Consider the following 23,931-nt stretch of genomic DNA (forward strand, 5'->3'; position numbering starts at 1 on the left):
ACAGTTGTACTACGGGAAGGCCTGGTGGAAAGAGTTTCTGCCTCAACAACAGGAAGGCCATCATGCAAATTTTTGGCCAAGCGTTCCGGACAAACCATATTGCTAAGGGTGACATGTGTTAAGAGTGTGCAGCGGAAACCATCAACAACCAAGGTAGGCCTAATTTAACTTAAAAGACTAGCCTAATGGAAAGTTGCCCCGATTTATACGTTGTGCTCCCCCACCATCAATTTTCAATATGGGACTAAATCTAACAATCTCCCCCATCACACACCAAGCCCAATTCTTCCATCACCAACAATCCATGTGATCTCCAGAAAGACATTATCCAAGCCCCGAGCACAACTCTGAGACGTTCACGGGCTTCCATATCACCATGTGACCCCGGAGATATTCCAAATTATCCAACCTTCGGCTTTAATACCTACCACTTGTTAGTGTGCACAGCTGAAACCGGCCTAGCCCCGCTATACCCACGAGCCGGCACCCAACCAAACCCAGGTCCACCGGAGCCCACAACAACAAGGCCTCAGTCCTAACTCAACCCAAAAGAAGACTAGCATGATGGCTAAAGGTTGCCCCACCTTAACAGTCAAAGGTCAAAGTGTGGCATTGGGAACCACTAGTCACACCGTCGCTAAGTTGTACAAAGGACTAGGACTAGCGTAAGTTGCATCATGCACCCAATACAAGTACGGATCAGTCATCGGGTGCTCAACACAAACATCAGATGGTACATAAGTATGTACAGGCCGAAAGAATGTTTTGTGCCAAAATTTACAACATGCAACCTAACACAAACATGAGATCAAACAGTAGGTATAAATGTTCAGTCAGCTGGCAAGTCCTGAAGTCCATCTTAAAGTACTGGGAAACAAAATTTACCACTTCAGCTAGCTCTTTCATTGCTGCCCATACAGATCGACATTGTACCATGGACCATGATCAATCATGTTTCTCCTCCATGGCCACATATCGGTGCAAACGGTTATTCCAGACAACAGATCAGAACTGCACACTCTGTATTTCGAAAGTACAATGAGGCACATATACAAGGATCCAAATCTTCATAGTCATGGGTATCCTCTACAGTTTCTCAAAAGGTTGGTCGCATGTTCATCCTAGTTATGACATGAAATCTGACCTTCCCTCCTGAGAGGGTTCTGGATTGGTGACCACATCCACAGGATGCTCATTTCCTTCACTCCCACTCATCACATTTCCTGACATGCTACCTGGTTAGCCAGCGTCATAAGAGGTCTACCCTGACAGCTCTTTTTTGCTCTCATCCTTCACAAACTTGCCATCAACCCTCAATGCAATGTCGCTGCCCTTGTTGGACTCATCCTCTCTGATATCTGACATATTGCTTGAATTTCTTGTGGAATCATCTTTAGAAGTAATATTTCCATCATGGACATCTACTTCAATCCTGTGAATTTCTGTAGAGACACCTTTGAGATCTTCACTTGCTTGATCAGTGTCTTCATGAACCTGCAGCAGTTCATCTGCCACCTCAATATGGGCCAATGGCTTTTCGCAATCAACTGTTGGATGTCGTTCAAGTTTGACATTATCTTCTTGGGATGACCCTGGGAATTCATGGTTTGCCTGTTGTTCAGTACTTGTGCATTGCAAATCAGAGGGCTCCTCAAGTTCCTTGCCACAAGTTCCACCTTCCATAGCACCAGCTGCAATGTCAGCATCACTAATATTTTCCTGAGGGATCTGTTTATGATAACTACTTGCAGAAGAATTATCGCCAGAATCAACAGCATCATTGGCAGCAGTTGCTGGAAGAGACTGGAAAGCATCCCAGTCATCATCCCAGTCATCATCATCAACTTCCTTTTCATCCTTCCCTTGAGTTGCACAACACTCCGAACCTTCAGGGGTGGACTCAGCTGATAACCCAGGGGTTTTGTTAATATCCTGGACATTCTGCTTGATGTTACTATTCTGGACATTCTGCTCTGAGCGTGCACTCATATTGACTGGCACTGTTATCTGGCCTTGACTGACTGAAGCTCGGACCATGTCCTACAGATATGCAAAGATTATTGGGTATTTCAGGGCGCAAAGGAAGCAGTATCAGGAATATATGAGTATGGATGGCATTTGACAAATTCTTAAGATCATGAACATCAAGCCTAAAACAAACCAGCGTGCATTGATACACCTATGTACAATTACCACATACTAAATTCCTTCAAAAAGAAAATCTGCACATAGTAAGGAATACCTGAAGCTGTTGTCTCCTTTCAGGTGGTGCAGAAAGCATTATATCCTTGAGCTGTATAGCAACAGATGGAATCTGAATAAAATGAGAGAACAACTTCTTGGAAATGGTGTTTACTTCAGCAAGTTCCTGAAACAGAACATTGTTGAAATGGATAAACAAAACCAAACTGAACATATTTTTTTGGTTGCATGATTAGATGAAAAATAAAATAAAATTCTACCTGTGAACCTGTATCACTGGAGAGATAGAAAACCATCAGTAAGGCCTCCAGCAGAAGAGTTGTAGCATCTTGTTGGTATTTCTTTGATTGTGCTAGTGTGTGGAAGAGGAAAAGAAGTTTCAAACATTCATCAATAACACCGACAGATTCTTTATTTGAACATTCCTGGAGTAACAACTATGTCAGATAACACCACCCTATTTTGCAGAAATTTCGACAACCTATAGCTAATAATATTCCACACAGTACCTTCAATGTAGTCTGCATTACCAAAAACACATCTCCCAACAATTCTGTAAGTAACATCATAAAAGAATCTGTCTTTGTTTCTGAACCTTCAGTTAGCTCCTTCTGTGCATAGCTTCTCAGTACATGCAAACCCAGCATGCGCACCTGCTTAGTGAAATCAACTTCATAACTAACCACTAGCAATGAATGATATTCTGGGAGCACATAATAAGCAGAGATAATTATCTACCTGTATGTTGGTACTATGAAGTGAACCCTGAATAATCTGTACGCACTGCCTGAAGCTTCCCCAAAGGAGCACATCGTTGCTACTTCCATTTTCACTTAGATTTCCAATCTCTTGAACAAGTTTTGCAAAAACAGTGGCTTCTCCCAAGAAAAAAAGTAGTATCTTTGCCAACAGCTTGTAGGAATCAGAAATCTTGTTTTCAAGCAATGAAATCCTTTTAGCACACTCTGTACAGAAGTATGCCACTAGGCTAACCGAAGCTCCTAAAACAACTTTAGGATGCATATGCTCACCATCTGATTCAGCTCTTTCTACAAAACAAATGGGGAGCCAATACTTATAATCATTCTTCTTGAACAATTTCTCTTATTATCTCGTGTTCATAAGGGAAGAGTTAATTTTTGGTCCAGCAATTTTCTAGGTAGGTATCTTCTAAGGTACATTTTTAAGGTCCCTTTTGTGCCATCAACTTTAAATGTTAGCTAAACATTAGGAGTTGTGGGGTAATGATGGGGCAGCAATTTATGGATGGGCCCCCACTTGTTATAGCTCAAGAGGCCTACCAGAATCAACATTCCTTTTTATTGAATACTCTGTTCCAACCAAACCTTAAAAGTACAAAATTTAAAAGGAACACTGAAAAAGGTAGAGCCTTATAAATTACCAAAGAAGGTCATCTCTGAGCTCATCTGTGTTAAAGAGGAGAAATGAACACTACGAAATGAACTTGGTTAAGTTATGGTAAGCATTGTACACATCGTTGGAAGCTCTCTTGCTAGGGACAGTACTCAAGAAAATCAGCTTATGTAAACTTCTTTCAGGGGTCTGTTTGGTTCCGGTCCTGGTATCGCATTTGAAAGTGACAGGCACCAAGCAAATTGCCAATTCTCCCTTTGGCAAGTAGTCTACAGAAGGTGCTGGACTGCAGATTGACTTGCTCAAAGGAACCTACCGCACCCTATCCGATGTCCTCACTGTCCTCACTGTGATCAAGAAGAGGAAACAATTGATCACTGTGATCAAGAAGAGGAAACAATTGATCACTTGCTGACCAACTGTGTGACACAAGACATTTTTGGTTCAGCCTCACAAACTTTTGGCTCCAAGAGCTATCACCGTTGAAAGCAATTAGGGTTGCGTGGAATATTGGATTAGATTGATTGAGAGATAGAGGTACATATATATAGGGGTGAGGAGATCGAGGTTTATAGAAACAGCACCAAACAAGATCTCATATCTCTCTAGCCAAATAATACCAGGGCCGGCCGGCGATACACGCCTGGGCGCGCGTCCCACACACACTCACATACACCTGTCTAACAACCATCAGCCCGGGATGGAAGTTCTGAACTTCTGATCAGTGTTTTCAAGTCGTCCGACTAATCGCGATTAATCGCGATTAGTCGTCCAGGTCGCTGAAGAGTGACCGACCAGGGCTATCGACCCGATTTGGTCGACCAGCTTTCTGGTCGTCCGATTAGTCGTCCACTAATCGCGATTAGTCGGCCGATTAGTGCTGTAAGCGACCAGAAAAAGGATTTCCTGCACTGCTGCGGGAGGCGCCAAAACAGAGGCGCGGGAGGCGCCAAAACGGGCCGTTTTCAGGCCACCAAAACGCGCGCGGCGCCAAGCAGCAGCTCCTCTCCTCTCTTCTCCCTCCTCTCCTCTCTCCTCTCCTCTCCCAGTCGCCCTCCTCTCTCCTCTCCTGATCTCCTCTCCCTCTGCTCCTCTCCCGCCGGTCTCCTCTCCTCTCCCGCCAGTCTCCTCTCCTCTCCCGTGGAAGCCAGCAGCAGCCGCCCCCTCCTCTCTCCTCTCCCGTGGAAGCCAGCAGCAGCCGCCCCCTCCTCTCTCCGCTCCCGTGGAAGCAGCAGCAGGCCAGCAGCCGCCGGTCTCCTCTCCCGTGGAAGCCAGCAGCAGCCGCCCCCTCCTCTCTCCTCTCCCGTGGAAGCCAGCAGCAGCCGCCCCCTCCTCTCTCCGCTCCCGTGGAAGCAGCAGCAGGCCAGCAGCCGCCGGTCTCCTCTCCCGTGGAAGCCAGCAGCAGCCGCCCCCTCCTCTCTCCTCTCCCGTGGAAGCCAGCAGCAGCCGCCCCCTCCTCTGCTCTAGTGCTCTGCTCTCGTCTCAGATCCAGCAGCAGCTCTGCTCTGCTCTTGTGCTAAAGATCCAGCAGGCCAGCAGCACAAGCCTTTGAAGATGAGCTCCTCCTCCGACGGTGAGTTTTGAGTATATGCTCCTCCCTTGCTCCCAGTACTAGTTCTAGCCCCCAGCACCCCTGCTCTGCTCCTCCCCTGATGCTATTGACTATATGCAGAGATGGAACGGCGGCGTGCAATGGTGGAAGTGATGATGCCAGATAGTGTGGTACGGGAATCTGCTGCTGCCGAGATTGACGCACCGCCAAATTCTGTTGGTGCTGAGACTCAAGCAACTGCCAACTCCTCTGTAGCCTCAACTGCTCCAGATTGCAGTGGTAAATCCCTAGCTGAGAAGGCAATTGCGAAACTGCCAGCTGATCTTCGTGCCCAGGCTGTTGATAAGACGAGGAAGGCTAAATCTTCTGACCCAGGATGGAACTATGGGTGGTGGCCAGATGTTACAAGGAAAGACTTTGTGCAGTGTATTTTCTGTAAGAAGGTAGTGCCTTCAGGAATAAAAAGGTTCAAGCAGCACCTTGCTGGGGGTTATGGTGACGTAGCAGGGTGCCCTGAGAGTCCTGAAGTAGTCAAGAGAGAGATGAATGATTACTTGTTGAAGAATTCCAAGAGTACTTATGTGCAAATTTCTGAAGTAGATGAAGAAGCTGCAGATGAAGGGGAACAAGTTGTTGGGCCTCAAGATGAACCAAAAGCAGCACCAGTGCCTAGTTCTGGGACAAGGGTCAAGCAAGTAAAGAAGAAAATGACACAGGCTGCCATCAGCACTTTTGTTGTTTCTGCTCCACCAAAAGCACAAACTCAAAAGTATTCAAAGTCAGTGAGTGCCATGCTTTGCAAGACACCAGAAGAAGTAGTTGCAGAGAGGCACAAATCAAAGACTTCTCAACCTACTCTTGAGCATTGCACAAAGAAATCCAAGGAGGCCAAGCAGATTGTTGATGACCATGTTGCTGATTTTTTCTATGAGAATGGCATACCATTGAATGTAATTAACTCAAGAAGCTGGGAGATAATGCTAGAGTCCATTGGGCAATATGGCCCTGGTTACCGCTCACCATCATACCATGAGATAAGAGTTCCTTTGCTTGATAGGGCTGTGACTAGGACAACAGAATTAAGGAAGAAGCATGAGGAGGCTTGGAAGGAATATGGCTGCACCCTTATGTCCGATGGGTGGACTGACACAAGCCATCGCCATCTGATAAATTTTCTTGCCAACAGTCCAGCAGGGACCTTCTTCCTAGGTTCTGTTGATGCTTCAAGTGAGATAGCAAATGCTGAAATGTTGGCAGACTTGTTAAAGAAGCAAATTGATAAGATTGGAGAGCAATATGTGGTGCAAGTTGTCACTGACAATGGAGCCAACTTCAAGGCAGCAGGAAGGATTCTGATGGAGAGGATTCCTCATTTGTTTTGGACACCTTGTGCTGCCCATTGCTTGGACTTGATGTTGGAGGACATTGGGAAGATAAAGGACTTCAACACTTGCATAAATAATGCAAAGAAGGTATGCAGATTTATCTACAAGCATGGGAGGGTTCTTGATCAAATGCGGGAGAAGATAGGTGGAGATCTTGTGAGGCCGGCTGTGACTCGTTTTGCTACCTCATTTCTTACATTGGCAAGTATGCATAGGCATAGGAATGGCTTGAGAAGTTTATTTGTTAGTGACGACTGGAATAATAACAGCTTGTCTAGATCTAGCGAAGGTCGGCAAGTTGTGAATATTGTTCTTTCAATGCCATTTTGGAACAATATGGAAAACTGCCTAAGAGCTACACAACCACTTCTCATTGCTTTGAGGATAGCAGATGGAGATGAGACACCCGCAGCTCCTGAGATCATGGCAGCCATGGATGTTGCAAAGGCCACTATCAAAGAATCTTTGAAAGATAAACCAAGTTTACTTGTGGAGGTGCTTGAGTGCTATGACAAGAGATGGGAAAGCCAAATGGAACAAAGACTATATGGGGCAGCCCTCTTCTTGAATCCAGGGAAGTATTTTGACATAAAAGAAAAAGATAAGAGATGGGCTGCAAGGCTAAGATCAATGTTCAATGATGTTTTGTGGAAAATGATAGATGATGATGATGAACAAAGCAAGATTAGTAAGCAAGCAGATGACTATGAGAGGTCCGAAGGCGATTGCTTCTCAAAGCCACTAGCAATCAGAGATAGAAATAAAAAAAATCCTAGTAAGTTTTGTGCTACTGCTGTTACTGCTGTTTTTTTTATAACTCTTTGTCTATTTCACTTCTTCATTGATCACTTTGATTGGTAGTAATGCAGTAATTTGAATTGGTTTGCACTTTGCAGTTCTTTGGTGGGGTTCATATGGTGGCCTAGCATATGAGCTCCAAAGTTTGGCAAAAAGAATTATTAGCCTTTGTTGTGCTGCATCTGGATGTGAGCGTAATTGGAGTGCGTTTGCTCATGTAAGTTACTGCTATTTTTTGCTACTAGCAGTAATTGGAGATAACATTCTTTGGGCATTTGTTAGTGGACTTAGTGCTGTTTTTTTGTGTAGGTCCATACCAAAAAGAGAAACCGGTTGGAGCATAAAAGGTTAAATAAGTTGGTGTATGTTAGCTACAACCGGAAGATGCAAAACAGATTTCAAAAAATTAGAGAGCTTGGTTCCAAAGGAAAGAAAAGCAACCCACTCTTGCTTGAGGAATTTCAATGGGAAAGTGAATGGGTTGATGAAAATTCTGAATCGGTTCATGGTGATACCGATAGTTTGACTTGGACTGTTGTGGATGAAGTTGCTGGTGCAACTCAAGGTCTCAGGGGGCGTAATTTACCTAGGGCTGCTGCTGCTCGTGCTGCTGCCGCTGTCAACCAAACCTATGTTAGGAAGAGGAAACGTGCAAGAATCACAAAGGCCCAAGACCAAGATATTGCACAAGATGAGGCTGAAGGAGAAGGTTCAGATTCTTCAGATGAGGCAGCAGGCTCAGATTCAGCAGCAAGGGAAGAGGATGAAGATTGTGGACAGGATTCTGATGGAGGCTTCCAGTTGAATGCTGATCTACTTGATTAGTCACTAGTCAGTTGAGTGCTGTCTGATGGAGGCTTCCAGTTGAATTGCTAGTTTGCTACTGCTGTGTGCTGTGTCCTTATTCCTTAATCCTTATTGTTTGCTACTGGCCTACTGCTGTTCCTTATTGTTTGCCTATTAGCCTTGTTATTGCATTAGCCTTATTGCATTAGCCTTGTTATTGTTTGCTACTGCCTACTGCTGTTCCTTACTTCCTTATTTAATCTGCCAAAGTGCCAAGTGCCAACTTTTTGCAGTTTGCTACTCCACTCCAACTCCAAGTAAGTCACCATTCACCAACCTACCTTGCAGCTTGCTGTTCCTTATTTGTATGTAACTATATACTATACTACTATATACTATATAGTATATACTATTACTATATACTATGGACGACTAACAGCCGACTAGCTCGACTAGGGTCGACTAGTTCGACCTGGTCGACGACTAATCGCGACTAATCGACTGGTCGGTCCTTAGGCGACTAGGACCGACTAGGCGACTTGAAAACATTGCTTCTGATGACTGGTGGAGCAGTGCAAGTGAGAGGGTCAACGGTCTGGTACATAATAAACTTAATGTTAGTAGTAATCCTTGTTATCTTTGCTTGTCTAACCAGTATTAATCTAACTACCCTAGCTAGGTCATTTTCCACTTTCCTTAGCAAGTATAGTCAAGACTTAGGCAGCAAGCTTGAGTCAAGTTTTTGTCTTAATGTGTAAGTAAGTCAAGTCTACTCTTTGCCTTAGAAAGTAAGCCACTATGGCCGTCTTGCAGTCTATCTTTCATCTATAAATAAGAGGCTCAAAATCAGAGTCTCCTCAGCTCCTGCAGCCCATAACAAGTTAGCAAACCTTCTAACCTGTGCTGATTTTCCAAACACTTAATTCTCTTGTCATCCTTGGTGCTTGGAATCTATGGCATAGGAACCGGCGTGTTTTCGCTGGAGTGGCGCCAAGAATGGCAGGAGCCTTGCTGCTAGCTGAAGTAGTGCAGCTGTGGGCGATGGCTGGGGGATGGGGCTCAAAGTCTCTCCCTCCTGACAGCCCTGGATCCTAATGAGTAGTTGATAGTTTCATGGTCATCTTTTGTCTAATCACGGGCGCGCATGTAATATTTTATATTTTAAACTTTATATGGGTGTGGTGTACTTGGGGTACTAACCCTCTCTTCTCGTTTAATATAATGATATGCAGCTCTCCTACGTGTTCGAGGAAATGGTAAGCACTGGTGAGCAATTCGTCCAGGCAAATGTGTGTTGTAATCTATGTAAATTTCTTCTTAATGCAATGATGCTCAGTCTCCTGCATATTCGAGGAAAAATTGTGAGCAATTCAATTTTGTTACTATATCAGTAATTTGTGTTTACTGTTTTCATAAGTAAAGAAAACTGGACCATGTTCCAACAAGCGGTTACAGCTTTCTGAGTTTTTATCAGATTGTTTGGCTTTTAGGGGATGGGAACACATCAACGCCTATTTTCATACCATTTCAAATGTTTTTTTGCCAGTTTACTAAATCCTAAGGGAAGCATTGAATAAACTACAATCAGTTGCCACTTGCCAATAACAAAAGATAAGTTCATTCTTTTGCGAAGAAAAAATCAGCACATGTAAGGACAATGCAAAATTTTCACCTAAAGATAAGTGGATCAGGACAGGTGATTATGTTTGGAGAATAACAACAAATCAAGAAAAACAGAAGATGGTACCTCTAAAACATTTCCTCATGAAAGGCAAGATATTTTGAAGGAAGGAGATTATATTTGACAAGCATAAATTAGTCGACACTTGTTCAAATGATTGTTGTGATGTGGATACCAGTATCATCATCAGCTTCCACAGATCCTGCTAGATGGGACAGGCTATTAGGTTCCATGAATGGAAGTACCAAGGCAATTTTGCACTAGACATGAGCAGGAATAGCATAGCCTATCACTACCTCTCCTTTCATTCGAGAAGCCATCATCTCACTTGCAATAGACAACTCAGAAATCAAAGTATTACTTGAATACTTCTGAGAACTCCCATCCCTACTGTAGTGATAACAAATACAGAACTTATTGCCAATATCGCATTTAATAAGGAACAAAAGGTTATAACTGAACACCAGCAGTTGATTTGAATCTAGTAACATTGCAGCAAGGAAGCTTAAAATGATGAACATGCAGCAAAAATGTCTCAAATGAACTATAATGTGGCAAGATTACCATTGAAGTATCATGCCGAGATACTGAGAGAATAACTCAAATGCAGAGGAGACAAAGGCTTCAACCTCAAAGAAGCTGTCAGGGCAGAGCCTGATAACCTTCATGGTGAAACAAAAGTTAGTCAGTAGTCTCATTACAAATAAGCAACATGCAATGAAGCATTTTGCTATTTTTTAAAAAATACTGTTACTGGGTTATCCTTGAATACTGCTACCTAGATGCAAAAGGAATGGTACCAGAGACACTATTAACCCTTCAAATAAAGAAGAGAAAACCTATCCTCGCAAATATGGAAGTCCACATCGGTTAATCTCGTTAGAGCAATGATAACACTAGGACTCAAGCGCCAATAGTTGTTAGATCACTGCAGCTCAAACTTCCTACGGGAATTAGCTATTGTTACTTGGAGCTAAACTAGGTGGGTATAAGAGAACAAAAATGCTGTAAAGCCAAAAAAAGGTCAGCAAGCTAACAAGAAGAATAAAAGCACTAGTGGATGATGTCAAGTTTCAACTCAGAAGTTACAGTTAGAACAACAGTGCCATGTTCCCATGTAAAACAAAAGCTGTCAATATTCTCCATGTTTAAATTTTATATCTTCTATTTACACTGCATGTATCACATGTTTTATTCTATCTCCTCTACCTTATGCAAACACAGACAATAAGCATCCGTAAGCATACTCTACATCAAACAAATTGTGCACAGCATCTTAAACATACCAACTGTCGTATTGGGACCAGTCTGGGCCCAACAGTGGTGCAAAAGGATAGTCATGTACTGTTCACGCTGTTACTGTTAGATAGTTGGTTTGTTAGGGTTTTCAGGATTAGATCAAGTTGTTAGTTTGTTAGGGTTATCTATTAATCTTCGTGGCTAATACCTAGCAGCAGCAGCAGTCGTAATCAAGCAAGAACCTTAAAAGCAGTCAGAGCCTCCAGAGGGAGGGCAATCAGCTGGTTCTTCCTGTTATCCCTACTACTACCATATTTATCCCATCACAGATGCTCACATTTAGGCCTAGTGGACTACTATATTGCATAAGCATAAAGCATTGTCATTGAAAAAAATGCAATATGTTGCCTTTTTTCATTTAAAAAGGTTAGCACTGCACTGTGATTGATCGATCTAACATAGGCTGCGGTAATTATCACCAGAATGACTTGCCTGAGTGAACAGACGGATGATAGGAGCACTTGAGCAATCAGCATATGTAAGAGCCTGCACTGGCACAAAAATCTGTCAATATAGGAATGGTTTTAGAGTAAAGGATACACCAAATCTACTTTTTAAGGTTTGCAAGAATAAGAAGTTATATTTAATCAGATTGCCACTGAGGATGAGTATGGTGCTTGCCTGGAGCCAACAGGTTCAGAGGCTTAGGTCCTGTTTGGATCCTTCCCAACTAATGATTAGCTAGCTAATTGATAATAGTTTCTATTAGCTAACTAAAAATTAGCTAGCTAACGATTACTGGGAGTGTTTGGATCCATCAGCTAATTGCTAATTTTTAACATGAATGGACCATGCTACCCCTATGTTTTTTGGTGCTGAATTCAGGGCAGAGAGGGGAATGGATCAGGGGTAAAAAGGACTTTAAACATCATTAGCTAGGATTAGCTGGGTTCAATCAGCTAATGAAATATTATAGTAAAAATTAGCTGAGGGATAATTAACTACTTCATTAGCTGAGGGATAAAATTTTAGCTAGCTAATCATTAGCTAGAGGATCCAAACAGGGCCTTAGACTCGGTTCAAGGTTGATCAGGGTCATGGTTGTGATCACTTTTCTTATGGTGTGACTGCTAACTCAGTAGCGTATCCACTATCTGTGTGGGTGGGTGGGTGGGTGCATTAAGCATTTGCATGCGCCTATGTGAGTTGGGGTGCTCTTCTGTAACGCCCCAGTCCAAATATGGCTCAGTCCTACTTGCACGCTGAGTAAAACACACACTCGCATCAACCCCTCTTATGCTTTCATCCTCGCTTTGCGTAAAAGGGTTAACCCGAGAATTGGAATGCATTTGGCACTTGGGTTTATATGTTGGTAAACCTCACCCTAGCGAGGTGGGAAAATTTCCCACACATGGGCCACTAGTGGGCTCTAATTCATCCTGGACTGGGATGTCACATCTTCCTTTTGGAAGAGTTCTATAATACAAAGATATGCAGCTCTCCTACGTGTTCTAGAGAACAAAATCAGCTTGCGACATCTGGCTTAGGTTGGCATTTGATCATAATTAAAATGTAGATGGTAAGAAATCATCAGGAATTACAATGAAAGATCACAGTTGGAGAATCAACGGTATTTGTGCTAAGATACTATTCCCTCTGTTTCAAGATAGTTTGTCCAACTACGCTGTGGTAAAGATTAAGAAGGCATGGAATTTAAGTAAAAACAGCAGAACAAGGCCATACTTACCCAGCTACCATATTGATTATTTATTTCATCATTTTTATAATGAAATTGTAGATGGTGAAAAAAGTGCAATAGTCATATTTTTAACTCCATCAGTGGACAAATGTTTTGACATGATAAATACGAACATATTTGAAAAGGGGTAAATACCAATTACCCTCAGTGAAACAACTTTGAAACATCATTACCAAAATCAATGTAAAACAAAAACAAAGTTGACCAACCTATCAGGAACTAGGTGGATTTGTATTAAGAAGAAATAGGCACCCAAATTTGCCTCAATGAGGACAGGAATTTGGGTGGTCTACGTGTGAATCCACACGTTAACCAACTAAGCTAGGCTCAGTTCCTCACCTCCCATGCAATGACAATCTCCCTAACAGCATTTCTAAGGTAAGCAGCTTTTTAACATTTTAGTTTCCATCTCAAGCCTGAAATATAAGCTATGATAATCTCTGAAGCTCTTCATGTTAGTCAAAAATACTGACCAGTGCTCTCATGGTGGCTGGTGGTGGTGGCTTGGAGGCAGCAAGGAGCAAAGAGAAATGAGAGACAGCTGCAGTGAAAACACTTTATATATTTTAATCCCCAAAGTTCCCCTAGTGCCCTTGTCGTCCAAATTTTTATTCCTGCATGCGCTCGATTCTCCCAGCAGCCGCCAGAGGTATCTTATCTCCTACACGCTCATCTAGACAAGCATTTATGTGTTTAAATGCGTTCACTAATTAACTGTTGCTGACCGTGTTAACTGCCTACCCGCTTTTAGTGTTTAACTCAGCGGCTAGGCCATAAACTACACGCATACCTTGTTTTTACCATTTACACGCGTTTAGGCAAACACTGTGGTACCACATCTAACACTTGTATATGGCAACTCATCATTTGGAAACATAAATAAAGCTTAGTTCCATTTCCACGTGCCTAAATACTCCATCCATCCCAAAATATAGCTAGTTTTAGCGTTCGAAATTTGTCCAGAGTTCCAAGGGGTGTTTTGAGCCATGAATCATCAAAAGTACCCTTCCCATTTATCCACATCCACATGCTGCCATGCAGGTTTAATTTGGTTGCATGCAAATAAATTCGGCAGGGACCTTTAATCATGCATGTAGAGGGACAGAATAAATGAAACGCAATTTAGATGTTGTGGACACCTTTGTTGGGCGCATTTATAGGCGTCGTACCAAGAAGGTACCAGCAGCACCTGAAGCTTGCGCTAGTTTGTTCAGAAAATTGCCGAGAGGTTAGAATTAGTTGGAGCTAATCTTATCTAGTCTCCAGTCAGCATAATATAAGCCGGCTTGGTTATGGAGTCCGCAACAAGGATTAGATGTTCTAAGTTCAGAGCCTCTTCAGAGAGCGAACGAGATTAGATCCTTGTATCAAGTTGGTTAAGCTTAGATCAATAAAGCTGACCTTTCCCTGCCGCATCATTAGACCTTTAATCGCTGCCCTTAATCTGTGTGGAGATAGTCTCAAACTAGCTATGTTCTGGGATAGAGGCAATAGAAACTACTACCTCTGGTCACAAAGACATGATGTTTTGGGCATACATCCGGTCCAACTTAAAAGTTGTGTTCATTACTTCTTTTTCTCTCAAATATGCAGGAGAAAATTTGATCATTAATACCATTGAAGATATTTACATTAGAAATATGAAAATCATACGTATACTGTTAGAATGTAAATTAATGACCGATGCTAAATGTAGATGTTTATCAAATATGAATCAGCAAGTTTAACAACTTAGAAAACATGAATATAAGAAAAGCAAACTGACCTGGAGGAGTTCCTGGCAAATATCCACTGAAAGGAAATTGTTGCTGAAAAAGACCTCTGCTGTGAGGGACAAAAACACAGGTAAGACCTGATCACAAGGTTTTTGATCATCTAGTCCCTGAACAATAAATCCCCCAAAGTTTTTGTCTTGTCTAAAGTGAAGATTGATCTTCAAAGAACTATTCTTCAATGATTGGCGTGCACGAAATAGTGCAAGGATAGATAATCCCCAAAGAAACTCGAATTCAGTTCTATCTAATTTGACCATACAATGCCCAGATATAAATGTCAGTTCAAGTAAATCATCAGACTTATTCATGTCAAATTCCATAGGCGCAGCATCAAGAGCTGTTGCTTGAAGAATTAATGTCCAAACTTCATCAAGATACTTCTGCACCTTGGATGAGACTAATAATGACTGAATCCCATCAAGGAATGGTTTGTACTGTAAAAGAGAATAGAATATAAATCAATATATAATTATGTAATCCTCGGAATGAATTGTTGAGGCTTGGTTCACTGTCTTACATTTATTTTTGAGTGCAAACCAAAGCTAATAGAAACATAATCCTTGAGGACTCCAATCCAGTATTTTCCTAATAGAGTTGAGCTGTTTACAAGTGAAGGTGCCAATTGCTGGTATTCATCAGGAGCATTTTCCTTCATCCTCAAGAATTGATAGGTGTAACACTTGACTGCTGCATGGGCAGTTAGAAGGCGAACTTTTATCTGTCACGTACACAGTCTAGGTTAGATACTGAGGACACTACCTGACATCTAAGTATGCATCAGTTTAGGACAACTAAAATACCTTGCACACAACCCAGTCAGCAAAAGATGGATAAAATAGGCCCTCAATGTCACTTAGCGGGCATGATATCAGAGAAAACAAACGATTAAGAGCCACTCTGTCCCCACCAATTATGCTACTTGTCATAACCTGTTTTTTAAGCATAGATGCTTATAAATGACAGAGTATAATAAATACATGTAGTGTGATTGGGAGGGACACTAATAATAGCAAAACAGGAATTTCGTTTTTGTTCTGATACAAACCCTAGTAGCGAGTTCTAGTCCAGCCTCCAAAAGAAGTGGGTCAGAAGCAGTATTTATGGCCGTTCTAACAGCAGAAACAAGTTGAGCCTGCACATCAAAACAAATACATTATGGTCATTGTTATGTTTGGCTGTTAGCATTGCTTGTTAGGCTCAGCATTATACGTAGAGACTTTTTGAGTTCAGTAAGCAAGAATTGAGTCCCAGGAGTTCATAGCCTTCTCAGATTACAATGTAGGTTAATCTTGCCATTGTTAGCCTCAATTCCAGATTAACAAACTCCCAGTTCCCTGCTATATCAACATCATATTTCTTTTTCTTAAAAGGAATTAAGATCCGAGGATCACCTGAAATTGCTCCAACAAGATATGCCCAGGAAATTCAGGATCCACTGCCATGGCAAACTATAAAAAAAATAGATAGTCATGATATGATTTGTAACAGCAGATATAAGAACTCGCAGCAAAAGAAATCATAATCCATAGCACTAGTTAAAAAAAATCATAAGACAGTTATGATGTGGCAGACATGCTAAGCCAATCTGAAAAAAAATATCATGCCTATCGAGAAAAGAAAACAAAGCAACAAATAGAGTCAATGGGGCGAATATCAATGGTCTAACATCGATGGCCTGGCCGCATATGAGCATGCAAACAGGCAAAAAACAACAATTTATCGATTAAGAACTCATAACTCAGGGTCTGAATCAGTATTCAGTAGTATTCCTGCTTGTAAAGAAACCTGAAGTTCCATGGTCTACAGGATGCAAATATTCTTTTTCTCGAATATGCAGGAGAGTTGTATATCAATGCATTAAGAAGAAGAATAACACCAAATACAACACACTCGAAACACATACACACACACACCAAACACACACACGTGGACCCTCCTCTAACTCCACAATGTATTCGTACAAGCATAATAATATAAGATTTATAAAGTATTTTTCATGATGCATCTACTCATCATTTTCATATAAGCAATATAAATACTCTAAAAGATAAATTTTGGTTAAATAAACAATACAAGATTTTCTGCTCATAGTATATCTAAAGTACAAATTAGTTGAAAATATGCAACGAAACGTTCGCATAATCACATCGCGTGGGTAGTTGATCAGATAACCTCAAAAGTATGTATTAGGTTTCCTCAACACAAAGATGAACATGTAAGTTGAATACTAGATTTCTCTATTTCATCACTTGTGCTTAATCAGGAGACTAAATTGCAGAACAACGAAATAATAAACCTCATCAAACCATTTACTACACGTTCATCTCATTTTAAATGTCAATAAGAATGCTTTGTTGACAAGCTATGTAGGCAATTAGTTATTTAAGCCCTGATCCAAATTTCAGATGTTTGCCTTGAACAATAAACGTGGCTGATTAAACATCACAGCACAAACTAGAATGTGTATTTATCTCCAGGCCATAATATCAAAATAGCTGGTGTACCTTGTCCATAATCAAACACAAAAGCTTGACACCTATCGGTTGCATTCCTTCAAATTGTCCAGTACTTATCTGCGACCCAAAGGTAGTTGTCAGTTAAATGTTTGGTAAATTTGAACAAAATGTTCTCCCAACAGTTTTACGGTCAGAATGTAAAATCTGATTTATGTCTAAACCTGGTATGAAAGTGAGACCAGCTCTTGTAGCTTAAGCACTAGCCAATCATTTGACAGATGAGTCCCTTTAGCTATTGCGCTCCTTGCCAACAAGAGGTCAAAATGAGCTGGTTCTGCTCCAACTGCAATTGGTACATGGCTAATACATCTGTTTTCACACAATAGGAAATCATTAAAATAATAGTAAGTGAAAAAAGGGCATCTTAGGGACAAATTGAACTTGGTTGAAGCAACAAAAAGTTTTAATAGATTAAAATTCAAAAATAGTAACCATACTCTGCCGCAAAAACCCTGGTGCGATATCTGAGGTGCTTATTCCTTTGAGGAAACTGGCTGGATATAGAAGCAGCCCGGTTGAATTGCTCCTGCTTTGAGCTGGAAATCATGTTGTCTTCATCTTCTCCATAGTATACATCATTCTCAGGTGTACTATCAGGGGGATTATGTCCAGAACTGGATAGAACTTCACCTGTGTTTCTTGTAATTGACGTAGCAAGAACCTAAGTGTCATAAAAAGATGACATCAGTTTACCAACTCCAAAGCAAAATTTCCACCGCACTAATTATGTATTGATACATTGAAAGAACTAGCAAAACTATGACTATTGTGTAAACTAGATTCATTATTAAAGCTCCAAAAGTCACCAGCACACAGTAAGATCAGTGTGTGATTCAAAATTCAAATATGAATTATCCAATGTAAATGTAAAGAGGGAGAATACAGAGATGCTAGAATCAAATAGCTTGCTATTTACAACAATCTAAATGAAGTGGCATTAAAAATTTACAAAAGGAACATGAATACAGCTTCACATATCAATTTGTTCATATTACAATATGATACCAGATACTCGTCACAAAATTAATCATTAGAGCTCGTAATTGTATTACTCTTTCAATTCTAGTATCCTGTATCTCCGCCTCTGGCAGGAAATAACACATGGAAATCACTACGAGCTACACTAGGAGATACAAATTTACAAAGCAAAGTATGTACTAAGAATAACATATTTCGTCGAACTGTCAGCCAACAAATTCACAAAGCAAAGTATGTACTAAGCATACCATATTTCGTAGAACTGCCAGCCAACGCGATGGACGAAGCGGACATGATGTATACAATAAGCGAATAATAGTTGCACGAACCAACATTGCTATTCTGCACAGTTAAACATTTAGTGATTAGCATTTCATAATTCATAACTTTTCAAAAAGTAAATTTAGCTGGACAGTTAAATCAAATTCTAATATTACTTCTGTTCCAAAAATGTAGGAGGTCTTAGTTTTGTCCTATGTCAAACTTCTGTAACTTTGACCGAGTTTATTAAAAAATGCACCAACATCCACAACATCAAATTAATTCATTAAATCCACCATAAAATATGTCCTGATAGTGCATTTATTTGGTATTGTAGACGTTAATATATTTTCCTATAAACTTTGGCCAAAGTTAGAGAAGTTTGACTTAAGACAAAACTAAAAACCTCTTACATTTTAGAACTGACGGATAGTAGATATGCTAATGACAAGTGAAAAACATGTTAAACAGGATATAGACCATCAAATGTGCAAAGGAACAAAAAGAGGTCCTCCAAATAATGATGTCATACAAGTATACAACTCTTAACCGAAAGTGTGTGCGCAGTTCAGTGACATACAACTATTGAATTACAAGTGGCACAATACCAATGGTTCAATGGGACTACAGACGGGAGATGATATCCCATGACGGTACTTTTCTCAATGTGACATACTAGCCCCAGAGTTTAGGAAAAACAAATTATGACAGAAAAGTTGTGCCTAATGAATCAGAGCAGAGCAATATATCTTTAGAAACAGCAAGACAAAATTGCAGGTTTGCCATAAGGCATCTAAATGTAAATATAACATTGCAAATGACAACTAATGATAAGTGGGCACCTGTAAACAACAAACACTAGAAGAACTGAATACCACTGTCCACCACTAGGTAAATAATATAATTTCACTGATCACAAACATAAGTCCATCTAGGTTTGTCCAAAGAACTTCTATCAGACTATCAATATCTAAAATTTATACAGATTGATAATACAAGATTGGCATTAGTAGATTCATTATAAAAAAATACCATCATTATATATAACTCTTTCCATTTATAATAATATATATTTATAGACATTGCTTGTCAAAGTATCACAATGGAGACTGTAGATATCTGAATGGATTTATAATGGAGTATGTCATATATGCAAATAAAATAACATACTCAGAATCTGTCTCTTCATCAAGCATACTGAACAGATTCTCTTCAATGTTCTCGTCAATCATTGCAGCCTGGTAGAGAAGATTCAGCTTTAAATAAGACAACCAACTTGTTGCATGAAAATCTTCCAAAACAGAAGAATATAGTCAAATAAAGCATTTAAATGGGATATATCCAATGAAATGGGCTAAATGTTGGAAACTTTGAAATTTGTTTGCAACATTGGTCTTGATTTCTTGCAAATGGTGTTCACAAATGTTGCAGGGACCGAATGCTGCAGCAACTAACGCAACATCCAGTCTTCGCATCATTTGCAAACATTGTTTGCAACGAATCAAGCCAATATTTGCAACAAAATTTCAAGTTTCCAACAGTTAGGCCCTTTTCACCGGATATCCGCAACTTTAAGAATATGATCATGCAATTAGATTTGAAAGAAATTAAAAGAACTCAAGTCTTTTTCAATATAAGCACTATAGACTAATACATACATTTACTACCATCCCAAACATGATAAATTTAGGGCAGAAGAAAATTGTCTATAATTTTTAAACCTAACACCCTATTGAACTCATGGCCATTATGGAAAATAGAATTTAAGGAGACGAAACAGGCATTCCACTAAGCTTGGCTTTGTACAAGTTAGCAGCTTGAGAATATGCCGACTAATAGAAAAAACTGCTAGGCATTTGAAACTCAAGGTCTAAAATAAAACATCTCAATTTCCAGGCCTTACCGGATCCCTTTCAATCAGGTGACGCAGTGTAGACACTGCTAAATACCTAAGGCTTGGCTGGAAAAAAAAGATGCTACTATGAGAGGGGAAATGTTAATAAGAAAGCAAATAGCAGCAGCAGCATCTACCTGTCTTGAGTAAAGCGTTGGGATAAGACCTTGAACATGGGCGTGCACGGGAACAGCTTGAGGAGCAAAAAGAACAAGCTGCTGAGCAAATCTAACTGATCTGCAAGTTTCATTGGATTTCATGTCAAATATTAAAGAAAAATGCATTCAAAATTACTTATTAATTTGGCCTATTCCCAACAAGCTGCTTGTTAAATAAAAAGGCAAGTTGTTTATGCTGAATACATACTCTAAGAGTGTAGCCATTTCATTTGAGGAACTTATCTCCACAATGACAGACTGAAATTGGAAAAAGAAAATTAAGTTACATGAACTAGCTTCTTTAGAGATGAAAAGGAGAAAAATAGTTGAAGGACTGGAGTTCATGTCTATGAAACACACACACACAAAAAAAAAATACTCCATTATTAAATGCAGGTCATGTTAGCCTTAGCCTTGAAAATGCGGGCTGAAGAATAAGAAAAATAGCAAACATTTACCTTACCTAATACACACTATATATGGTCCTGAAAACTACACCCACTCCATGGCAGAATGGCATGTATTATTAAGTTATAATATGAAAGCTAGAATGCTAAGCATCCAGTAATCAAGTAATGATACAGGATTCTTTGGAAAAGTTGGTTGGGATCTTTTCTTCTGGAATGGGGCTACGGTAAAATAGTCTAACCTTGCAACGTGAAAAGAATGTGCTACCAGGAGCAAGCTCCGGACCGAGAACTGCAACTATTGCATTAATAAGATGACCAATTCCCTGTCTAAGATCCACGTATCCATTTTCTTCCAACAGAAGAATCTCCATAGCAAGGAAAAGTGTCCCCTGTGTAACAAGATATCAAAGCATCCATTACAAATTTGCAATCAACAGTACAATCAAGCTTGTCGCAACCAAATAAGAAAAAAAGCGGCATCAAGAACATATTCCAAAACAATGATGTTTCCAATCTATCTGCTGGCAAAACAACAAAAGATGTGCGCCTCCTTTAGTTTCATGTGAGGACGCCTACTGGTTAAGGATCTATGGTGTCTCCCACTCCCCCTTAGAAACATTGAGTAGAGCAAAAATTCGTAGAAATTTAAGGAAAGATATAACAGGATTATCTGGCTCTTTGCATAACACTGCCTTTGCCGGTCCCAAGCCCGCGATGAGAAAATGTGGAGGGTTGTGTTAGGTCTGGCGAAGCAGCGTAAAAAAATCAGCCACTCTAATGGAAATGAAACCCATAAGAAATTCGTTGGGGCGTAACCCTCTTAGCGACGCGCTACATCGGAACCTGGGTGTGGTGTTAAATGGGCAAGGGCCTGGTCGTCATCCCCTCAGGGGCGCGTCGTATCGTGATCCGGGTACGATGATAAGTGAGCAAGGGTCAGGTCGTCGCAGCCTCTGTGGCGCGCTACATCTGCGCTCGGGTGTAGTGAAAAATGAGCAAGAGTCTTCGCATTTCTCTCGACGGGTGCGAAGGGTAAGGAAGCTAGCCGAGCCAACTAGGATTCATCTAGGTAGTTGGAACGTAGGGTCTCTAACAGGTAAGTTAAGAGAACTAGTCGATGTAGCAATTAGGAGGCATGTAAATATTCTATGCGTGCAGGAGACTAAATGGAAGGGCCAGAAGGCGAAGGAGGTGGAGGGTTCTGGCTTCAAGCTCTGGTACACGGGGACAACTTCGGGTAGGAATGGTGTAGGCATCTTGATCGATAAGAGCCTTAAGGATGGAGTTGTAGATGTTAGGAGGCAAGACGACCGGATTATCCTAGTGCGATTGGTCATTGGAGATTTGGTTCTGAATGTGATCAGTGCCTATGCCCCTCAGGTAGGTCTTATGAGAGCTCCAAGAGTCAGTTTTGGGAAGACCTTGATAGCATTGTTAGTACCGTGCCTATCAGTGAGAAGCTTTTCGTAGGAGGAGACCTCAATAGCCATGTGGGAGCGACTAATGTAGAATATGAGCGACTACACGGGGGTTTCGGGTATGGTAGTAGGAACGAGGGGGGGAGGATGTTTTGAATTTTGCGGTGGCCTACGACCTGCTATTAGCGAATACCCTCTTTAGAAAGAGGGAGTCCCATCTAGTAACTTTCCATAGTGGACAATACTCGAGCCAAATCGACTTTATCCTTGCTAGGAGAGAGGATAGACGTGCATGCTTAGATTGTAAGGTGATACCTGGGGAGTGTGTTGTCCCCCAACACAAGCTTGTGGTGGCGGATTTTCGTTTTCGGGTACGTGCCCACCAGGACAAACATGCCAAGATTGCGAGAACGAAATGGTGGAAGCTTAGAGGGGAAGAGGCACAAACGTTTAAGGAGATGATGTTAGGCGAGGGGCCTTGGGAAGAAGGAGCAGATGTAGATGATATGTGGCTAAAGATGGCGACATGTGCTCGGAAGGTGGCCTCAGAAGTGTTTGGTGTGAGTAGGGGAAGCAAGCAGGAAGTGAAAGAGATGTGGTGGTGGAATGATGAGGTGCAAAAGGCTATTAAGGAGAAGGAGTGTTTCAAACGCCTTCACCTCGACAAGAGCGCAACCAACATCGAGGGCTATAGATTAGCGAAGAGGTCTGCAAAGCGAGCTGTAAGTGTAGCGAAAGGTCAGGCTTTTGATGACCTTTATCAACAGCTAGGTACGAAGGAAGGAGAGAAGAACATTTATAGGATCGCTAGGACCCGTGAGAGGAAGACAAAGGACATAAACCAAATCAAATGCATCAAGAATGGGACAGATCGACTTCTGGTGAAGGATGAGGAGATCAAGGACAGATGGCGAGAATACTTCGACAAGTTGTTTAATGGGGAAAATGAGGGTCCTACCTTCGAGTTGGACGACTCATCTGATGATACCAACAGACGCTTTGTGAGGAGGATTCAGGAGACAGAGAGAGGGGAGGCTTTGAAGAGTATGAAGGGAGGTAAAGCAATGGGTTCTAATGGCATCCCCACTGAGGTGTGGAGATGCCTGGGCGAAAGGGCGGTAGTATGGTTAACTAAGCTTTTAACCTAATTTTCCGGTCAAACAAGTTGCCGGAGGAATGGAGGAGAAGTATATTAGTACCGATCTTCAAGAATAAGGGAGATGTTCAAAGTTGTACTAACTACCGGGGAATTAAGCTGATAAGCCATACGATGAAGCTTTGGGAGAGGGTTATCGAGCATCGCCTAAGAAGATTGACAAGGATGACCCAAAATCAGTTTGGGTTCATGCCTGGGAGGTCGACCATGGAGGCGATTTTCTTAGTACGACAGTTGATGGGAAGATATAGAGAGGAGAAGGACTTACACATGGTCTTTATTGACCTAGAGAAGGCGTATGACAAAGTACCGAGAGACGTCATGTGGTGGGCCTTGGAAAAACACAAAGTCCCAACTAAGTATATTACCCTCATCAAGGATATGTATAAGGATGCGATGACTTGTGTTCGAACATGTGATGGCGATACCAGTGACTTTCCAATTAAAATAGGACTACATCAGGGGTCAGCATTGAGCCCTTATCTATTTGCTTTGGTGATGGATGAGGTCACAAGGGACATACAGGGTGATATCCCTTGGTGTATGCTCTTTGCTGATGATGTGGTGCTAGTTGACGAGAGTAGGGCAG

The 23,931-nt window shown here is 41.2% G+C and overlaps 1 protein-coding gene across 7 annotated transcripts in view; it reads right to left on the reverse strand.

The window, feature by feature from the left end:
• Positions 1-697: 697 nt before the first annotated feature.
• The window catches only part of LOC112888896 (protein SWEETIE), a 41,576-nt gene continuing 18,342 nt past the window's right edge, over positions 698-23,931 (reverse strand). For 2 of the 7 annotated variants that reach the window (XM_025955277.1, XM_025955274.1), the window contains exons 26-48: positions 21,008-21,157; positions 20,567-20,616; positions 20,338-20,437; positions 20,210-20,266; positions 19,477-19,544; positions 18,294-18,387; positions 17,505-17,728; positions 17,229-17,376; positions 17,056-17,124; positions 15,943-15,999; positions 15,597-15,683; positions 15,352-15,480; positions 15,069-15,269; positions 14,542-14,985; positions 11,510-11,563; positions 10,343-10,440; positions 10,075-10,168; positions 9,845-9,983; positions 2,941-3,251; positions 2,712-2,858; positions 2,463-2,627; positions 2,243-2,368; positions 698-2,040 (exon numbers count right to left, since the gene is read on the reverse strand). In XM_025955277.1, coding sequence (XP_025811062.1) covers positions 1,261-2,040; positions 2,243-2,368; positions 2,463-2,627; positions 2,712-2,858; positions 2,941-3,251; positions 9,845-9,983; positions 10,075-10,168; positions 10,343-10,440; positions 11,510-11,563; positions 14,542-14,985; positions 15,069-15,269; positions 15,352-15,480; positions 15,597-15,683; positions 15,943-15,999; positions 17,056-17,124; positions 17,229-17,376; positions 17,505-17,728; positions 18,294-18,387; positions 19,477-19,544; positions 20,210-20,266; positions 20,338-20,437; positions 20,567-20,616; positions 21,008-21,157 — 3,792 coding nt within the window. In that variant the 3' untranslated portion in view covers positions 698-1,260. The remainder of the gene's footprint in view (positions 2,041-2,242; positions 2,369-2,462; positions 2,628-2,711; positions 2,859-2,940; positions 3,252-9,844; positions 9,984-10,074; positions 10,169-10,342; positions 10,441-11,509; positions 11,564-14,541; positions 14,986-15,068; positions 15,270-15,351; positions 15,481-15,596; positions 15,684-15,942; positions 16,000-17,055; positions 17,125-17,228; positions 17,377-17,504; positions 17,729-18,293; positions 18,388-19,476; positions 19,545-20,209; positions 20,267-20,337; positions 20,438-20,566; positions 20,617-21,007; positions 21,158-23,931) is intronic. The other 5 variants (XM_025955280.1, XM_025955279.1, XM_025955276.1 and 2 more) reach the window with 5 other exon arrangements.

The sequence above is a fragment of the Panicum hallii genome, chromosome 4 (genome assembly GCF_002211085.1).
Source record: "Panicum hallii strain FIL2 chromosome 4, PHallii_v3.1, whole genome shotgun sequence".
Lineage (NCBI taxonomy): Eukaryota > Viridiplantae > Streptophyta > Magnoliopsida > Poales > Poaceae > Panicum > Panicum hallii.